The 17,453-nt window shown below is 40.1% G+C and overlaps 1 protein-coding gene across 8 annotated transcripts in view; it reads left to right on the forward strand.

Moving 5' to 3' along the window:
* EXPH5 (exophilin 5) overlaps positions 1–12,866 on the forward strand; it is an 87,180-nt gene extending 74,314 nt beyond the window's left edge. For 5 of the 8 annotated variants that reach the window (XM_032472710.1, XM_006174889.3, XM_032472711.1 and 2 more), the window contains 2 exons: positions 1,714–1,849; positions 4,607–12,866. In XM_032472710.1, the coding sequence (XP_032328601.1) occupies positions 1,714–1,849; positions 4,607–9,942 (5,472 nt within the window). In that variant the 3' untranslated portion in view covers positions 9,943–12,866. The remainder of the gene's footprint in view (positions 1–1,713; positions 1,850–4,606) is intronic. The other 3 variants (XM_032472709.1, XM_032472714.1, XM_032472715.1) reach the window with 1 other exon arrangement.
* The last annotated feature ends 4,587 nt before the right edge of the window (positions 12,867–17,453 follow it).

Genomic DNA, 17,453 nt, shown 5'->3' on the forward strand with positions numbered 1-17,453 from the left:
TTTTCATTTCATTATAAATTTATTATAAAAGAATGTGATCCAGGAAGCCAAAAGGAATGTACTCTGGTCTACATAGAGGACATCTGAAGTTTGTTTGGATATTAAAATGTTTGGGAGACAGTGATGCCTACTATTCTCTTAATCAAATGTATCTACCATGCACCAACTATCAAAACTGCAAGTTTGGGAGGAATGGACTTAGAAGGTCTATGGCCAATGGTTATCAGCACAAATAAAGACTTGGAGAAACGGTAGGTAGGGTGCAAAAGAGAACACCCTGATACACTTCAGAGAGAAAAGAATTTAGCTGTAACTGATCTGATTTCTCAAATGATTAGTTTCCTGTTTTATTACCTCCAACTGGTATACCCCTATAGTTGTGTTTTGCTTCTAATAGTTGCTTACTTCTAAATTTAATATGTGTATTAAATTATATCCAATAACCAATAAATTATCATTGAATTATTTCTTTCTTATTAATAAACCTCCTTGGTATGTATTCAGTTACGACTTGCACACAGACCTGAAAAGGCTGAGTCAGTGAAATTTGAACAGGGCTTCTAGGAGGAAAAACTGACCTAGATCTTGAGAACGAAAACAGGCAGGTGTAAAAATACTAGATTGTGAGGGATGCAAGGATTAAAAGAACCTGGGCTTTAGGATTGGACAGACTTGGGATGGAGAAGTTAAAAAGCTGGAACTTTGGAAAGATTAGAGATTTGGTCTTAAGATGAGACAAAATGTGATGGTAAACATCAAATGAAAAGAGAAAACTTGGGGAAGAGAGGGATTCAGGAGGTGAGGACTCGGTTGCAAGTGAGCTGAAAATAAAGCGACTGGAACGGGGAGTGGCTGCTAGCCCTGTTCAGGGAGAGGGTGCAGGACGAGTTGAAGTGGAGTCATGAGCGACAGAGCCAGTTTGACGGAGGAACTGCAAATGGCGTTTTGGCAAAAGAATGTGAAGGTGTGGGAGCGGATAATTCCGCCAAGGTTATGAAGGCAAATTAAAGCTTAAAAGTAGGACAGTGATGGATTTTATGAAATCAAGATAAAATTTGCTAGTAAAGGAAGGAAAAGAACTCTGGCTCTACATAGTTCTCCTCAATCTTATAAAACTAGCAATGTTTTAAAAAACAAACATTTATAAGGGCATGCTTTTCAGCACCTTTGTTTCAAATCAGTTCCTTATGTTTGTCTGGGAGGTACCACCATTCTACATCAGCTCTGTGGATAGAAATACTTTTTTTTCCCCTAAACCCATCAAGGTCGTAAATCTTAAGGACCACTGCAAGTTTCAGCTAACTGCCTTTTGATAGAAAAGAGGTACAATGTTAAGAAATCAAAAATTACAGCCTTTGGGGCCAGGGAGACAACACTCCCAACTCAAAAGAGGTCAATGTTTTTCCCTCTTTTCCAAGAAACTCTGTAAGGTTTGTGTAGTGCTGTGTAAGGCTGTAGGAACCTTTGGCAGAGAGAGGCTCAATGTCTTGCCCGAAGGCACATACTGAAAGGAATTAACGCAGGGATGGAGAAGCTTTTTGATCACTTGGAAATTGCGGAAAAAAACAACAAAACATTACAACTGGAGAAACACGTGTTAGGAAAATTGTTTGCTGTCCTTGGACTAGGACTTTTAAGCTTGGAACATTTTGTGGGAACACGTCGGCTGGAGAAGGTCCAGAAATAATATTACATTTTCTATTTTTAAATTAGCAGGCAAAAATACACAGTTCATCTCCAGAAAATCAACCCGTTGACGCTTCGTTTGTTCCCAAGCCAGCAGGTATGAGGGAGGGAAGCAGCCTGACTTCGTGGGATACTTCACTGTTAGAAGATGAATTTTTCCAAGGTAAGTCTGTGCATTAAATTGCCTTTGGAACTCCCAGGACTAAAGGAAAGCAAATAATAATTACAGTTTGTATTAAAGTGATCAAATCATATCCAACTTTGCACTTTATTTCTGAAATCCTGTTGTTTACTGAAGAGCATGTGGTTGTCTGCTTTTAACACAAAAATTAAAGAATCTTGTATTTACGTATAATCTAAGCAAAGATTCTGTGATCAAGGCCTGATATATCTATGGAATGATAATAATGTTTAATATTTAACCTCAGGTAAAAGGGAAAAATAAGTCTTTAGGGAATATATCTGCAAAGTTTACTGTTCTCAATAGACTTCTATTGTTCCTGGTTAGGACCTAACTGCACTGTGATGCAATCTAAATTGTCATTAAACAATTAACCTTCTACAGTAGATAAACAATAAGACTAAAATGGATTCCCGAAGTACTGTATACACATGGATCTTATCATATAAACATAGCTCACCTGGACGTAGATTATTGTGTATTCAAGTAAGCCCGGCCATTTGAAAAATGAAGTCTGAACTCATTCACCAGCTCCATCCTGAGGAACTAAATTCAGTTTGCAAAGGCGATGACATCACCTCAGCCCCACAGTTAGGACGCGGGTGTAGTCACTGAGAGACACCCAGCTGGATGGTCAGCCCAGGAATGCCTTCCAGTAAGGTGGTTCCTGGCAGAGAACTTGCTTCAGAGAAAAGAGACCCAGAGGAAAACCTCTGTCCCAAAACAAAGGTTTTGCTGGTAGAGGAGAGATACTATTTATGAAATGAAAAAAAAAAAAAAATTACTTGACCTCTCTAAAAATAAAAAGGAGAAGCAAAACAGGAATTTGTTTTGACCTCCAGAGTAGTTGTTAATTTGAGATTCAAAGTGACTTTGAATCATTTAAAGTCCTGCTGTAGGGCTGTTGAGAGTGGTTGTCTCTGGAAAGAAAGATTTTGGGTGATTTTAACCTTGTCTATTATACTTTCCTGTGTTTTCTATTATAACCATTTATTGCTTTTGTAGTCAGCAAAAGATTTTATATAAGGAGAAAAAAAACCTATAAACAGCTTGAAAGGGAAAACAGAAATCAAAGAGATTTCATTGTAATTTGTCTTACAGGCAGATTTATATAGTTTGTTTTCTTTTTGCCCTGCCTTATATGTTGGCATTGCTTGATATTTTCTTTATGGATGTAGGGAGTACATTATTTCAGAGACTGAGGGTAAAGAATTTTTTTCATTACAACAATGACAGGATGATTCCCTGAAGAATTCCTTAGTTGCAGATCCTTAATGCTCAAGACCATTTCTTTTGCTGGCTGTGCCAACTTACAAATAAAATAAAATAGGATAGGGAAAACCCAGAACTGACATCCAAAACCCTTTCAGCACCTGCCCTAACATAATCAGCATATTACAAGTCTGTCTCACTCCCATTCATTCAGATACTGATGTACCTCACTTCCTCTGTTGTCAAAGAGTTAAAAATCACAATTTTTAATGACAAGTAATTTTAAGTAACCAAAGAGGGTGCACCATTTTATGTAACTCAGAAGGAAAGATTTCTGTAAACCAAAATCTTCTTCAGCAATTTAAATAATCTCCTAACTTATTTTTCATGTCAGATTTGATCTTTTAATGACCATTTCTTCAAAGAATACACAATCTGCTCATATTTATTGTGATATGAATATGATAAAATGTATCTGTTACGAGGCATCTTAAAACCTTAAAAGACGATGGTTCTATTTAAATCCCGACAGATTTTTATTGAGGGAAAGATGTCAGATGTCACTTAGTAAATATAATTAAAATAAATACCAACCAACTAAAAATACCCTGTGGCTTTTCTGAGGTCACAGGGACGGTGGTCCTAGTAAGCATGAGCCCTGGGTCTCGGGGGGGGGGGGGGCCAGGTCCTTGGTATAACAGGGAGGGCGCTGGGGCCTGACTGACACTTACACTCTGACCTTGGTACTGAGAAAATATTCTTCAACAGCAGCAACTTCACATCCTCGTAACATTATGAGCTCACAGTGAAATCATCTTTAGTTAGTTCATTAAAAGGAAAAATAGGAAGTGAACTTTTATGGCACGGTGGTTGCACGTGTGGACTCAGGAGACAGACTGCCTGGATCCACCTAGTAAGTGTGAGACCGACCCGGGCAACTTCCTTAATCTCTTCGTGCCTCAGTTTCCTCATTTATAATGTGAGAATAGTAATAGTACCAAACCTACAAGGTTATGTAGCACAGTTCTAATCCAATCCATTGCTCAAATATGTTTGTAAATTGGGTGCTAAACTTTTGGCAGTAATTCTGTTTTCTTAATGGTACAACTGAGAAGTCACATGTCATTTACAGACTTTCATTTCTATTACCATCGCCCATTGCCTGAGGTAAACATAATTGGAAATATTACACCTACCTAGCGATACAAAAAATTCACTAAAAGAATCCATGGTTAAAATTCATTGTTAGGGAAAAAAAATGTAGCTTTATGATCTTAAGGCATTATGGAAGGTTAACTTTGAAAAAAGTATGATTTGAAAAAGTATGAAAAAGAAACTTCCATTATAGCCTTGTAAAAGTAAAGCTATCTTAAAAACACAATCAGAACTAATGTCATCACTTTTATGATAATATGATTTAAAAATTATAAGTGATTATGTGTCTTCAAGAGGGGCTTCAACAACTCAAAATATTATTAGATAGTAAAATCTTATACTAAAAAAAAATGACTCGTATTCTCCTTTTAGTTTTAGATGATTTGGATAGCAAACTGGCTCAGGAACAATTTCCAAGCTCAGCGGATACCAGAACACCTCTCAACTATGGATCAAGAACACAGTCCAGTCCTTTTTACTCCAGTGGGAACAGACAAAGTAGTATCACAGGAAGGCACAAAAATTGCTACAGTGATACCTCTAATATGTCTATCTATGACATCTTAAGACCAAGAACCCCTAGGGAAGGTTTTAAAACCTTTTCTCCTAGAACAAGGACCATTTATGATATGTACAGGACAAGGGAGCCCAGAGTCTTAGAAGAAGATTACGTGCAAAAGAGTGCTTTTGGTAGTGCTTCTCTGTGTTTTGACAGCAGGGAACGATCAGCCTTGCCAGCTACAGGGTATTTCACAGCAAGAAGCTTACATTTTCCAGCCACAACTCAGACCAAGTGTGGGTTTACGCCACCAAGCCACAAGCAAAGCCCAAAGAGAACTCCTTTATCCTCTATCATATGGAATAGACCAGATTCTTCTAGAGATAGGCAGAACCAGGAAGAGTTCCTGAGGGCACCATCACCAATGGAAGTTGACCCTGCTGACCAGTATGTGTACCCCAGGTGTTTTCAAGAGAAGAGGAGGTATGAATTTTATCGTTCACAGAGTGTTTACCCAAGTGTTGGTTTAAATGTCCCCATGGATAATGCAATGAGTCCTGACCCATTTGAGAACTCAGAGAATATGCCATTCTACCATGAAGAGAACTCATTTACTAGGCCTTTCTCCAGCAATACCTTTGGACGAAACAGGGAACAGAGATTTAGACAAAGTCCTTTTTGGGGCCAACAGGAAGAGCATTATTCCTGGTCTGGATTTCATCAAAGCAGGAAATCATTCACTTCTTCTGACAGAGACTTTGAAATGATCTCCGTTGAAGCAAATAGTACACGGGCTGGTCATGGCCATCGTGTTCCTTCTCAACACTGGGGCTCATTTTCTCCCAGTTACAGAGCAAATATTTCCCGAGACCAGGAAGAGCCACGTGCCTGGCAGTTTGATTCTCAGACATCCACACTGGAGGGCACGGAGGTGTCCCAAGGTAGTAGGAGCCAGTCGGCTCATTTCAGCACCCCAGATGTTTGCTCCATGGCTGGTTCAAGCTATCATAGCAAATCTGGTGGGTTAGTGTCTCAACAGGACTGCTCTCCTACAGAAGTACTTGTAAACAGAGAACCTTACTCACTTGGCATTGCTCAGACTCTAGCACCCTCATTCAGAACTTCCTTTCCTCAGAATCCTGATGACAGAGGGGATCCTCGGAGTCCCACCTTTCAGAATCCCTCAGTCACTCTGCAGAAAATTAAGCCTGCGTCTCTCCCAACAAGAAGCTGTATGGAAGTCACTGTGACCAACAGTGATTCAGCGGACTCCCCACCTGTCACTGAAAGCCGTCCCAATATCTTGGTCACAGGAGTGAATAATGAGAAAGACCTGAATGAATCTATTTTGCAAAAGGATAAACAACTAAACAAGATGGATCAGACAGACATGGTGGGTGAAATACGCGAACTTGTTTCACAGACAGTGATTTCTACCCCTTTCCCTGATTTTCAAAATCCCCTCTCCCAGGACTCAGCCCAGAGTAGCAGATTTGTTTTTAACGCATCTAACACAGTAAGTTCAAAAAGGTTGCCTGGAGTCGTTTCCAGGAGAGATGGCTCCAAAAGTCATAAAGCCAACGAACTAAAAAAAGAGAAGAGTTACACTGGGGACAGAAAATTTGCCTCCACCATTTCCCTTCCTTTCATTCAGGACAGCAGGCCATCAGCTTTTCCCAGCCCAGATCAAGGTTGTCACCAGGAATTATCAGTAAGTGATGACGATATTTCCAGCATTATTAAAAATAACCACTGGAGTACTGATAATCAAAATGCAGAGTCTCCAGGAAAGCCTGCTATTTCAGATACCAAAGAAGAACAATGTGTCACAGCTTATTCTGCCAACTGTAGCAAGTCGGCTGACCACAATATGCCACGTGCTTCTTCAGATCTGTCCTCAGGTACAGTGCCAGATTCCTCGCCATCAAATGATTCTCGCCTTGGTGCTCTGGTGATTCCTTCTACTACAGTGTTCTCCCGGAAATTTCCTTCAGGCAAAGCTCCATCTCTGGGAGAAAGAGAAGAAAAAGAGAATGACTGTAAGAACCAAAATAGTCAGTTTTCCCTGAGCCTCTCAGAAAACCCAAAGAGTAATGATAATCGTGTGCCTGTAGATGGAGTGGTGGATGTTGTCAAAGGCCACTCACACCTTCTTTGCGGGGATGGAAAGGGAAAAGGAAAAGTGAGACGACATATATCCTATATTGAAAAGTTAAGCAAAACAGAAAGTTGTTCAACACCCACAAGTGACCGCCATCGCCTGGAGGAGAACCAAAGCCATTCCAAGGCTCCTGAGCTTCACACAGTTTATTGCACCTTACCGAGAAAATCGGCCGGTTTTCTCATCAATAGCAGGAAGTCTGAAAGTGAGCTGGCGGCTTCTTCGTGTAGGAGTGAGCCACTTCCATTCCAGACCAACCAGATCGTGGAGGACCCAGCAGGGAAGTGCACGCCAAACAAATTCAGTCCCGGCTCTTGTGAGTCGGAAAGCAAATGTTGTGAAATAGTGTCAGACTCAGTCTCAGTGGCACCTGAAGCCTCAGAGGGGACGACAGGTGCGACGAACACTGGGTCTGCTTCTGTTAGAAAAGGACCACTTCCGGTCATCATCAAGAGAGCTGCGTCCTGCCCCTCGGGGGTACCGTACCCCTCAGCTGGGAGAGAGGAGAGAGGAGACACAGATGCTTCTGCCATAACACAAAGGCCTTGGGAGAGACTCATTCGCCCTCTGGGAAGTGACTCAGCTGTCCTGGGTGGTTCTTCAAGCAAAAGACACCACCAAAAGGAATACTTTCAAGAAGGCACTGAAAAGAACGGTAAAATTGCTGCCTCCAGAACAGGCATGTTTTCCCATCCAAATGAACGCCCTTTTCCTGTTTCCTCAGACGTGTCAGGAAAAGAAGGTGGGAAAACATTACATAAATTAAAGACTACTAGTGTACTTTCTGTTTCTGGTGATGAAGATAATGTGAAATGTCTTGAGGTGGTATCAATATATTATACTCTGCCGAGGAAGCACAGCAAAACATTCTGTAACCTTCTTCAAAAGTACACACAAAGCATCGAGTCACTTACAGAATCAACGAAAGTGGGGACTGAAACGTCACCTAAAGCTTTAGAAAAAGACAAACTAAATTACTCTACACAAGAGCAGCCAGGAACACCTTCATCTAAAGATCTGAAGATGCCGGTCAGCTCTGCTCAGGAGAACAGTCACTGTCTTTCTCGCACCACTGAAGACATGACTGCTTCTCACTCGCCAAGCATTGGACCCTCCCAACCTACATTACAGGCAGTGGCTTCCACTGAGGCAGATGCCTCTCTTCATAAAGAGGAATCTCAAACGAGAGAGATTTCCCCACACAACGTGGCTAAAACACCTCCCTGTGATCCACAAAGCAAGACAGAGAAAGGGAAAAAATTGCAAAGTGAAACCCTTCGTACGTCATCAATGCTTCAGGGGGAAAACGTTACGGAAGAGAAATCGGAAAATTGTCAGCTATCCATTAAATCAGGTAACAGTGGTCTTTCTAACCTCCCAGCCCATTCGGAAGAGGATGTTGAAAACTCCCAAATCCTAAGACGCCCTGGGGGGTGTGCAGGTCGTGGCCTAGCTTTTACAGCTACTGGCAGTCTTCAGAAAGATGTCACAGGCATGGCTGAGGGTGATGGTGCCAATGGACTGCAGCCTTGGGAAGCCAAAGGGGAAATTAGAACAGATTTCCCCAAAAAACCTGATAAACCACTTTCTGGCCCAGAAAGCCAAGCCTCTGCTCTTACTCTAGCCCTGTATGAACTGCAGCTTGATGAGGAAGCCTGTTCAGGCGAACAAGACTTAGACAGTCTGCAGTCTGAACCCAGAGCGCTAACTCAACAAAGTCAGGAGGTGAGTATGACAGAGATCAAGGCTGAAGATGAACTGCAGATACTGGCATGGGATCAGCCTTCACTTCCTGGAGGAAGTAATAAAAATAAAACCAGCTTGGGTGACCTAGAAAAGGGGAAAAACAGATCTTCAGCTAAACACCGACTGGCAGCCATGTCCAAAGCAAGCAGAAAGTGTCCAGCTAAAGATTTAAGCCCCAGAAGACACGTGGCTACTATCTTTCCCCAAAGTGGGAACAGTTCTGGCTTCAGCACCTCACCAGAGTGCCACTCACTGTCCCCCGAGCCTACTTTAAAATCCACAGAATCAACAGATGCACACAGGTTGAGTAATGATGGAATGACTGTGGAAGAATCTGAGAACCGCCCCCAGGTTACTATCTCCAACAGAGAAGCTGCTACACACTTGAAGAATCAAAAGTCAAACAGCATTTTACAACCACATCACAACGAGTTAAAAAATATCTCAGAATTACAAGCAAAGTGCCATGAGAATTCTAACGATATAACCACAGCTCAGATTTTGGAAAGAGAGTCAGGAGCCCTGGCCCAACCCACATGGATCAGCCTCAGGGAAGCCGACTTCCCTGACCATCAGAGGAGGCTGAACCCTCCTCTTCAACTGGGGCCCATAGAGAACTCTACAGTGAGCATCCCACTGGCCAGCTGTCTGCAGCAACAAAGGAGCGCATCATCGCTGGAGTGGGAACCTGAGCCACAGCCCTACCGTTCAAAGAGTTTAAAAAGCATCAATGTACACGGTGATCTGCTGCGCAAAAGTCACCCTCCGAAAGTCAGGGGGCGCCACTTTTCTGAAAGCGTTTCTATTGACAATGCCCTGAGTCGACTGACCCTGGGGGGTGAATTCTCTAGCGACAATGGGTACAGTCGAAGATTCAAATCTTTTTCTGAACTTCCCTCCAGTGAGGAAGATGAAAGGTGGGCTTTGTACAGCGACAGGACAAAAATGGGTCCCAGGTCTGCAACATCTATATCCAGACCTATTGACTACGGGATTTTTGGGAAAGAGCAACAGCTGGCTTTCTTGGAGAATGTAAAGAGGTCACTCACACAAGGAAGGTTGTGGAAACCAAGTTTTCTCAAGAACCCTGGCTTCCTGAAAGACGATATAATTAACCCTCCTAACCCAACAGTGCCAGCAAGTTCAAATTCTCCTAGTAATCAGATGCCACAAGAGGGTTTATCTCCAAGCGCACCACTTAACATCTATGAAGAGGATCCAGTAGACTCAGACTGTGACACAGACACAACCACAGACGACGAATACTACCTGGATGAAAATGACAAGGAGTCAGAACTGTGAGGCGTTCCCAGTAAACTGCGTGACCTCCTCCACCAACAGTTTGTAAAATGTGAATAAAGCGTAAGTAAGTGTGTCCATGGAAAGGGCAGGTATATTTTTTTTTAAATCTAATCTGGGCAAATTCTCTCTTTTTTTTTTTTTTTTTTCTCCTCCACACTCTGTATCTAGATTTCCTGAATCCGAGGGCAACGAATTCTTGTTTAGAGGGTTCCTCTGCTGTTTTCTTCCTCTGTGTATGTCCTTGGCCTTCTGCCCCTCAGCCCCAACTGAATCTCTGATTTTTTTCACTGCCCAGTTTTTACTTTCTGCTCTACATTCCCCTCAACTTTTTTTTATACCTTTCATTGCTATTTACAACTCTAATATCTCAGCACAACAGCAAAACTCGTATTGCCTCTTCCAGTCCATACCCCATACTCATAACATTAAATTAAATGTAGGGGTGATGATGATGAAGCAAATATTACTGTCCTGTTTGACTCATCAACATTTAGGAAGTTCAGAGTTTGGGCTTTTTTATTTTCTTTCAAATAGAAACGGGTTTTCATAAGGACATCCTGTTATCTCCATCATGGAGCCAAGGAGACACATGTTTGAAGTGCTTGTTGAATTTTTAGGTGAGGAGCTGAATCCCTAGCAAGCCAAAGAACATTAGTACTCCTAGGAGTGCCTTTGAAATGGTTTGTAGGATGGTACGGAGGGCGGCTTGGCCGCAGAATTTCTGCTTAGGAAGGGAACATAACTGGGGAGACATCCTTACATCTAAGGATTTTTTTCCATTTCTCCAGAACCTTCTATTTTAAAATTTTCTTTATTTTCACGCTAGAACACTTTTTCCATGTGATAGAGACATTTTAGTCACAAGTGGTAGCCTTGGTCAGGTCCCTGAAGTACTACCAAGTCAGATCTGACACTTTGGGATTCGCAGGCTTCTTTACCAGATGACTTACCAAATCCTCGGAAATTAAAAGTCTGAGCTTCTAAGGGCTTGTCTTTGAGGTTCCTTCAATAACTGATCTAGACTAAATAGCCCATCATATACACTGATAACTTGGGTTTCCTAACTCTTTTGTTGCCGTGCAGAACTTCTGGGGGTTTCTTTCCTCCTAATGGAGATAAAGACCAATAACTAGGTGGCAGTGAAGCTAATTTGCTAGAACTACAGAAATCGTGTCATCCTGAACCTTGGTACTGTGAGGGTCAACGTGAGTGGATTTCGTCTTGTTTGGTTTATATTTGCTTCCTGGTCTAATTCAAGTTTCCATTTTTCTCACCTAGTGTGTTTCACCCATATAAATTAAGGATAATGGTAGGTGTTGGGGAAGTGTACAGAGATCTGATAGAAGTCCAAGAAAGGACTACATTATTATTATCCTCTGAATCATTGCCTTGCCGGGAAGCAAAATGCCAGGGCTAGCTTACATTTTTCCCACGAAACTCAAAACTAATGAAAATGTGGTAAATAACATGAAAGCTATTTCTTAAGTCCATAAATTTTCTTAAAATTCAAGCTCTGACCAATCCTGAGCTCAAAGAGACTGAAATAGAATTTTAAATCAACCATTCTAAACATTTCCATTCAAATTTGTATGGTAGAAAAAATAAATAACATTTTATTCTTTGTTTCATGTATGTTTGTAAATTCTACCTTCCTTTTTTTTCTACTTATCTGATTATTTAGGTAAAATTTCATAAACCATGACCTGTGTTTTCTGTGTAAACTTGAAATATTCAAAGCTAATGCTGTAATGTTAAGATTCTTGGTTTTTTAAAATAATCAGCTTGCAAGTTCTCTTTTGGTAAATGCTCTTGAGTCTACATGTATGTTACAGTAGTGAAATGAAGTTAGATTAAATTTCACTGAATTTGGGCTATATCGACAATTAGGTAAGGTAAGGTAAGGATAAACAACTACTTTGGGGCCCTATTTCTCTGCACTAGAATCTAATATCTGAATTCAATAATAATTGGTGGCCAATGTTCACCTGCACCGTTTGTAAGGTTTGCTTGTTGGTCTGGCTCAAGAATCAAGAAAACAGAAAATTCATGAAAATAGCCCCTTCTACAGTTTTATACTTTTATAAGACACTTCGTTAAAGAAGTACAGCAAATATCTATGTATTTTAACATACAAACTGCTGCTTTTTAATATTCATTTTGGTATCACTATAGTAATTTATAATAGTAATTTTTATACCCATAACTTCTTTTCTAAGAGATATAATCATCGTTTAAAGTATTCACATAAATGGAGTAAGTCATGACGGAATCAATACTAATAAGTAGGTGGTAAGTTATTAACTTGTTTAGATAATGGACTTCTATATCCATAAATTTTACCTGTAAAGTCCACTTAAAATGAAAATAATGAGATAATGAGATTATTTTAATTTTTAGAGTCTTCCCTCTAAATAATTTACCCCTTTTCATTGTAAATACGTTGTTGTTAATAAAACTCCAACTGCTACTAACAAGGTTTTGACTGATGATAAGCTAATAAAAGCTACTTTGTTTAAGAGATAAATGTGTGCCTGTGCTGGGGGTGGTGCAAGGAAGTCCACTAAGGTTGTGGGGAAGATAGGAATTACACTGGAAAACCCACACCTCTGTAAAAGTAATGCACTCTGCTGAATGCCAGAGGGTCAAAGAAGCCTTACTGCTGAAAGTGTACTGTTAGGAATAAAGCTTCAGAATATCCCATTGAAAGGTACAGTGTAAATATGAAAATGTTTCATTTTGATGCTCTTTTTGGCTGGCATTTCTGTGTTTCTGAAACCTACAATAAGCCGTAAGCACTTCCGTTAAACTGTTTCCAATAATCCTTTATGTCCTTGTTCTCAGACGTGTTCTCTAGATATGAAGCGTGTTAGACAAAGTTCAAATGCAAAACAATGCCTGTGTTAAAATAAATGATTTAAATCGTTGCGGTGTTTGACTTGGTTTTTATTCTCATCCTCAAAAAGATTATTTTTAAGTGTGAAAGTTTCAGGAAAAATACAAAAAGGAGAGTCAGGTGGGCAAAATTATTCAAGCAAATCTCTCTGGTGGCTATTGAGTAAGATCAGACCGATGAGTGGTTTTAAAAAACGATGACTCCGTCTCTCTTCTCTTTCCATTTGTACCAAAAAGCAACCACCCAACAAGTGGATATCAACGTCCTTGGCCGCACAAGAGAAGGAGAATGAGGAGGGTCTGGCATTTCTCTCTGAGAGTTCCCACGTTTATAGAGGGAGCTCCGTGGAGTTAGGGCATCTACTGCCCAGGAGCACTTAAGAAAGATAAGCAGGTGTTTCCACTTGAAATGTAAGCCATGCATTGTTCATTCCTGCTAAACAAATCAGTAGATTTGTACGAATCTTTCATCTTTTCTAAAAAAGGAACCCAAAACCATCTCTCTACCAGGAGACTTTCATCTTGAATATGGGCAGTATTTTATTCAAAATAGTTTTACTATCCTTTACTAAAATTAAAAATACATTAGATCACCTAGGATTATTAGTTGTAGAAATACAATTCTCTCAGGTGGTTCAGATAGGAACGCATTTATCAGAGTGTATATACTTTGCTCAGAAACACATTGGTAGGGCTGAGGAAATAGACATTAGGCTGAAATTCCAGATCTGATCCCTAAAACAACGCCACAGAACTGGGCTGCCATGGGACCTTCTGTCCCTGTTATGACCGGGAAGATGCAGAATCAGGATGTTGAGTGAACCAATACACCCAATCACCATATTCATTTGCCCCAGAAATCACTCCAATAGAAATAAAAGTACTAATGTGTATGGACTCATGCACAACAATTTTTATTGCTGCAATGTTTGTTGTGGCTAAAACTGGAAATAAAGTGAATAGCTAATAAGAAATTATTCAATATACGATGGAACATCCATATATGTAATATTATGAAACTATTAAAAACTAAAATAGAACTATATAAGTTGACTTAGAAGAATTTGCATGTGGTGCTGTTGAGTGAGGAAAACAAAACCTCATTCTTTGTAAAGCATTAAGCAGGAAACCTGCATATGCATTGTACAAGTGGAAAGATACATACTAGGCTATTAATGTTGGTTGCTTTGTGTCCAGGTGGTGGCTGGGAAGGTATGTTCAAGAACAGCAGAAAAGAGAAAGGAGGGGTAGCCAAGATCCCCTCCAAAGAAGAAACTATAAATTTCACACAGAAATCTACGTGTGTGTGTCCTTATGACTATATGCGTGCACTTAGAATGGTACATCAGTGGGTAAACAGATAAAAAATTAAAGATAATTTTTGAAAAGATTTACTGTCCAGGAGAATAATCAGTTATTTTCTTTTAGAAAATTAATATTTGTACTTGATTCTATGAAAAATTATGTGGGTTTTTTTCAGTCTTATGGAGATAGAATTGAGATCCAGAACTGTGTAAGTTTAAGGTATACAGCATAGTGACATGACTTACCTATACTGCAAAATGATTACCATAATGTTCCGTTAACACTCATCATCTCACACAGATTCAAAAAGAAGAAAGAGGAGAAGAGAAAGGGGAGAAGGAGAAGAAAATCTTTTTTCCTTGTGCTGAGAACTTTTGGGAAACATTGTGTTTTAATAAAATAAATGCTGGTATTCATTTTCTCTCTGAGCCCATGCTTTCTACCCTACCCATCGTTTTCAGGTTATGCTGTAATTCCAGGCTAGAGAAAATCAAAAATACTTCTAGAAATATTTTAGAGGTATGCAGTGGTTGCTGATACAATTGTCTTCCCAGTAGATACTTTTTTCTTTTCTTTGGTGACTCCATTCTCCAACTGACACCACCACATGTTCACTGCGGAAGAATCAACATTCTTACACGACCCTAAGAGTCTGGGCACAGTTGATTGGTTCAGGGATGAGTGCATGACTCAGACTGGACCAAAGACTGGTTGTATTTTAGGAGGAAATAGCCTTATATTATGAGATTTTAAATGCAAGTTAATATTTAAACCTCAAAATCTAAAACTTACCCTTGGAATGGTATTATATGGAAGGGCGGGCACTGAGTTTATATCCCCAGCACCTTGCAGAATGCAAAAAGTGGGTGCTGAGTAAACATTATCAAAATAATTTTAAAATAATTTTTTATGAATTTTAGAAGATCTAAGCTTGCCTAAGCCAATGTAAGGTTTTTATTAATAACATAAAAAAATGAGACAATTCTCTAATGTTATAAGATGAATTTATTATAATGATACAGGGATATCCCAGAAACCAAAGCAGAGATGCCGCTTATGAAGTGTATCAAGCCTCTGTAGTGCACTGTAGAGGAAACTCAAAGAGTTTTCTATATTTCTCCTCCATTTTCAGTCGAAAAGACAAAAAACAAAACAAAAAACTTAGACATTTACATTGCTTCTGTTTAAGAGAACAGTTACAAATCGAAATCGCTTAACCCTGATTTTAAACTCCCAAGGAAAAGATTCTGATTGGTTCAGTATGAGGCAGGTCCTAAACCATGGACCAGTCACAATGGCTGTGGGTTAAGGTCAAGTTTGGCAAAGCCTCATTGTTAACGGTGGATTGTGTAGTTGAAAAAGAAAAAAACAAAAGGACCGTTTTCTAGAAAAAGTAGAGAAGTTCTGCACTGAGTGGACAATCAATAGCTGTGAGTTTTACCGTTTTAATGTGAAGACTCCAGGGGCCAGTGCAATTCATAAAAGCACATGTATTAAATGTAGACCTTCCAGAGTCACACACAGACTATAATTCGATGTGTCTGAACTCAAAATAGAGATGATTGTGAAAAGGAATAGAAAACCTTTTGGAGTGTGTCATTTATTTCAAGTTTTGTGTGGGACGTTTCTTCTGCCTGGAATGCCCTTCTCCCCCTCTTCCTGCGGCAGATTCCTTTTTGACCTTTGTGATCCAGCACAGATGTCACCTCTCTCAGAAAGCCTCTCGATTCTCCCAAGGCTGGGTTAACTGGGCCTCACATGGTAGGTATACTTATGTTGGGAGAGGCAATCGGGCATCAGCTCTGAACATACCAGAACATATTTGCTGGGTATGCCAAGAATGTGAGTCCTTGACCAGTCTTTACCCATGCCATTTCTCAGGGCGTGTTTGCAGCAAGCATCCTTGAGGGATGAGATAACACTTCTCCGCCAAGGAAGAGCAGATTTAATACCCCTTACTCTAAAAGTAGCAAGCCCCTCAATTTAGAGAAGTCTCTCTCATGATGTGACTCACTTCAGGCATCATGAAGGGATGAAAGGCCTTTTGCTTCGTCCCCACTGGACTTCGGGGGGTGTGGAGTCGGAGAGAGTGGTATGCCTCTGCTACAACTGATGTAACAGAACACCATAAACTGGGTGGCTTAAACAACAGAATTTATTTTTCCCACATTTCTGTAGGCTAGACGTTGAAGATCCAGATGTCAGCAGGTCTGATTTCTCCTGAGTCCTCTCTCCTTGGATTGCAGGTGGCTGCATCCTCACATGGCCTTTCTTCTGTGCCCAAGCATCCCCGGTGTCCCGCTGTGTGCCCAAATGTCCTCTTCTTATGAGGATACTGGTTAGATTGGATTAGGGCCTACTTTTACCTTAATCATCTCTTTATAGGCCCTGTCCCCAAGTACAGTCACATTCTGAGGTGCTGGGGTTAGCACTTGTACGTATGAATTACGGAGGAATTCAACTCAGCCCATAACAAGGGACACGGGGATCCAACACAACCAACATGAAGCTCTGGCTACCGCTTTTGCTGTGCATAAAAAAGTCCTTTATCTCTGAACCAGGAATCCTGTGTCTCTTGACAACATCCATGTAACAGTAACAGACTAATTCCTTAGCCTGTAAGTAGGGTAAAATCCCAGACCCTACCCAGCTCCCGACACCCATATTTTAACACTATCACACTATTTATGTTGCCTCTTTGTCTTTCTTTTCCACTAACCGCAGGGGCCTGTGAAGTCAAAGTAGAAGGTCTGAAACCTAATAGGCATGGAATAAACATTTGTTGAGCGAATGAAATTTGATTTATCGTAAAGAATCTAATCAAGGCATTGGCTGATGTGAAGAGAGAGATTTTTTTTAAGATATGGGTTAAGATGAGAAAGAAAACAGGTTGGTAAAGACTCAGTATTTGAACAGCTAAACAAGTGTTCAAATACAATTATACAGCTTCCTTGATACGTTCTCAAAAATACCACAAGCATCATATAATTTATTAGGTAATATTTCACTACCATCCAGTACCAGCTAAACCTCAGATTATTTCTCTGAAAAAAATTTTAATTTTGATTTTGCAAAAATGCAAACAAAACGTGTTCCAAACAATATTTAAGTGATAGAACAAAGCAAAGCTTTCCATTTAAAATATGTACTCACAAGAGATAAACTTCAGCAGTGAAAGTAACACCAAGAAATGCTACAGTTTAGCCCTACAATTTATCAGTGATTTACCACCAGTTCCTGAAAATCTTTCCAAAGTACAAAGAACACTGTCTACAAACTCTGCTCAGCATTACTAAAATAGGTGAAAACATGGG

The sequence above is a fragment of the Camelus ferus genome, chromosome 33 (genome assembly GCF_009834535.1).
Source record: "Camelus ferus isolate YT-003-E chromosome 33, BCGSAC_Cfer_1.0, whole genome shotgun sequence".
Classification (NCBI taxonomy): Eukaryota; Metazoa; Chordata; class Mammalia; order Artiodactyla; family Camelidae; genus Camelus; species Camelus ferus.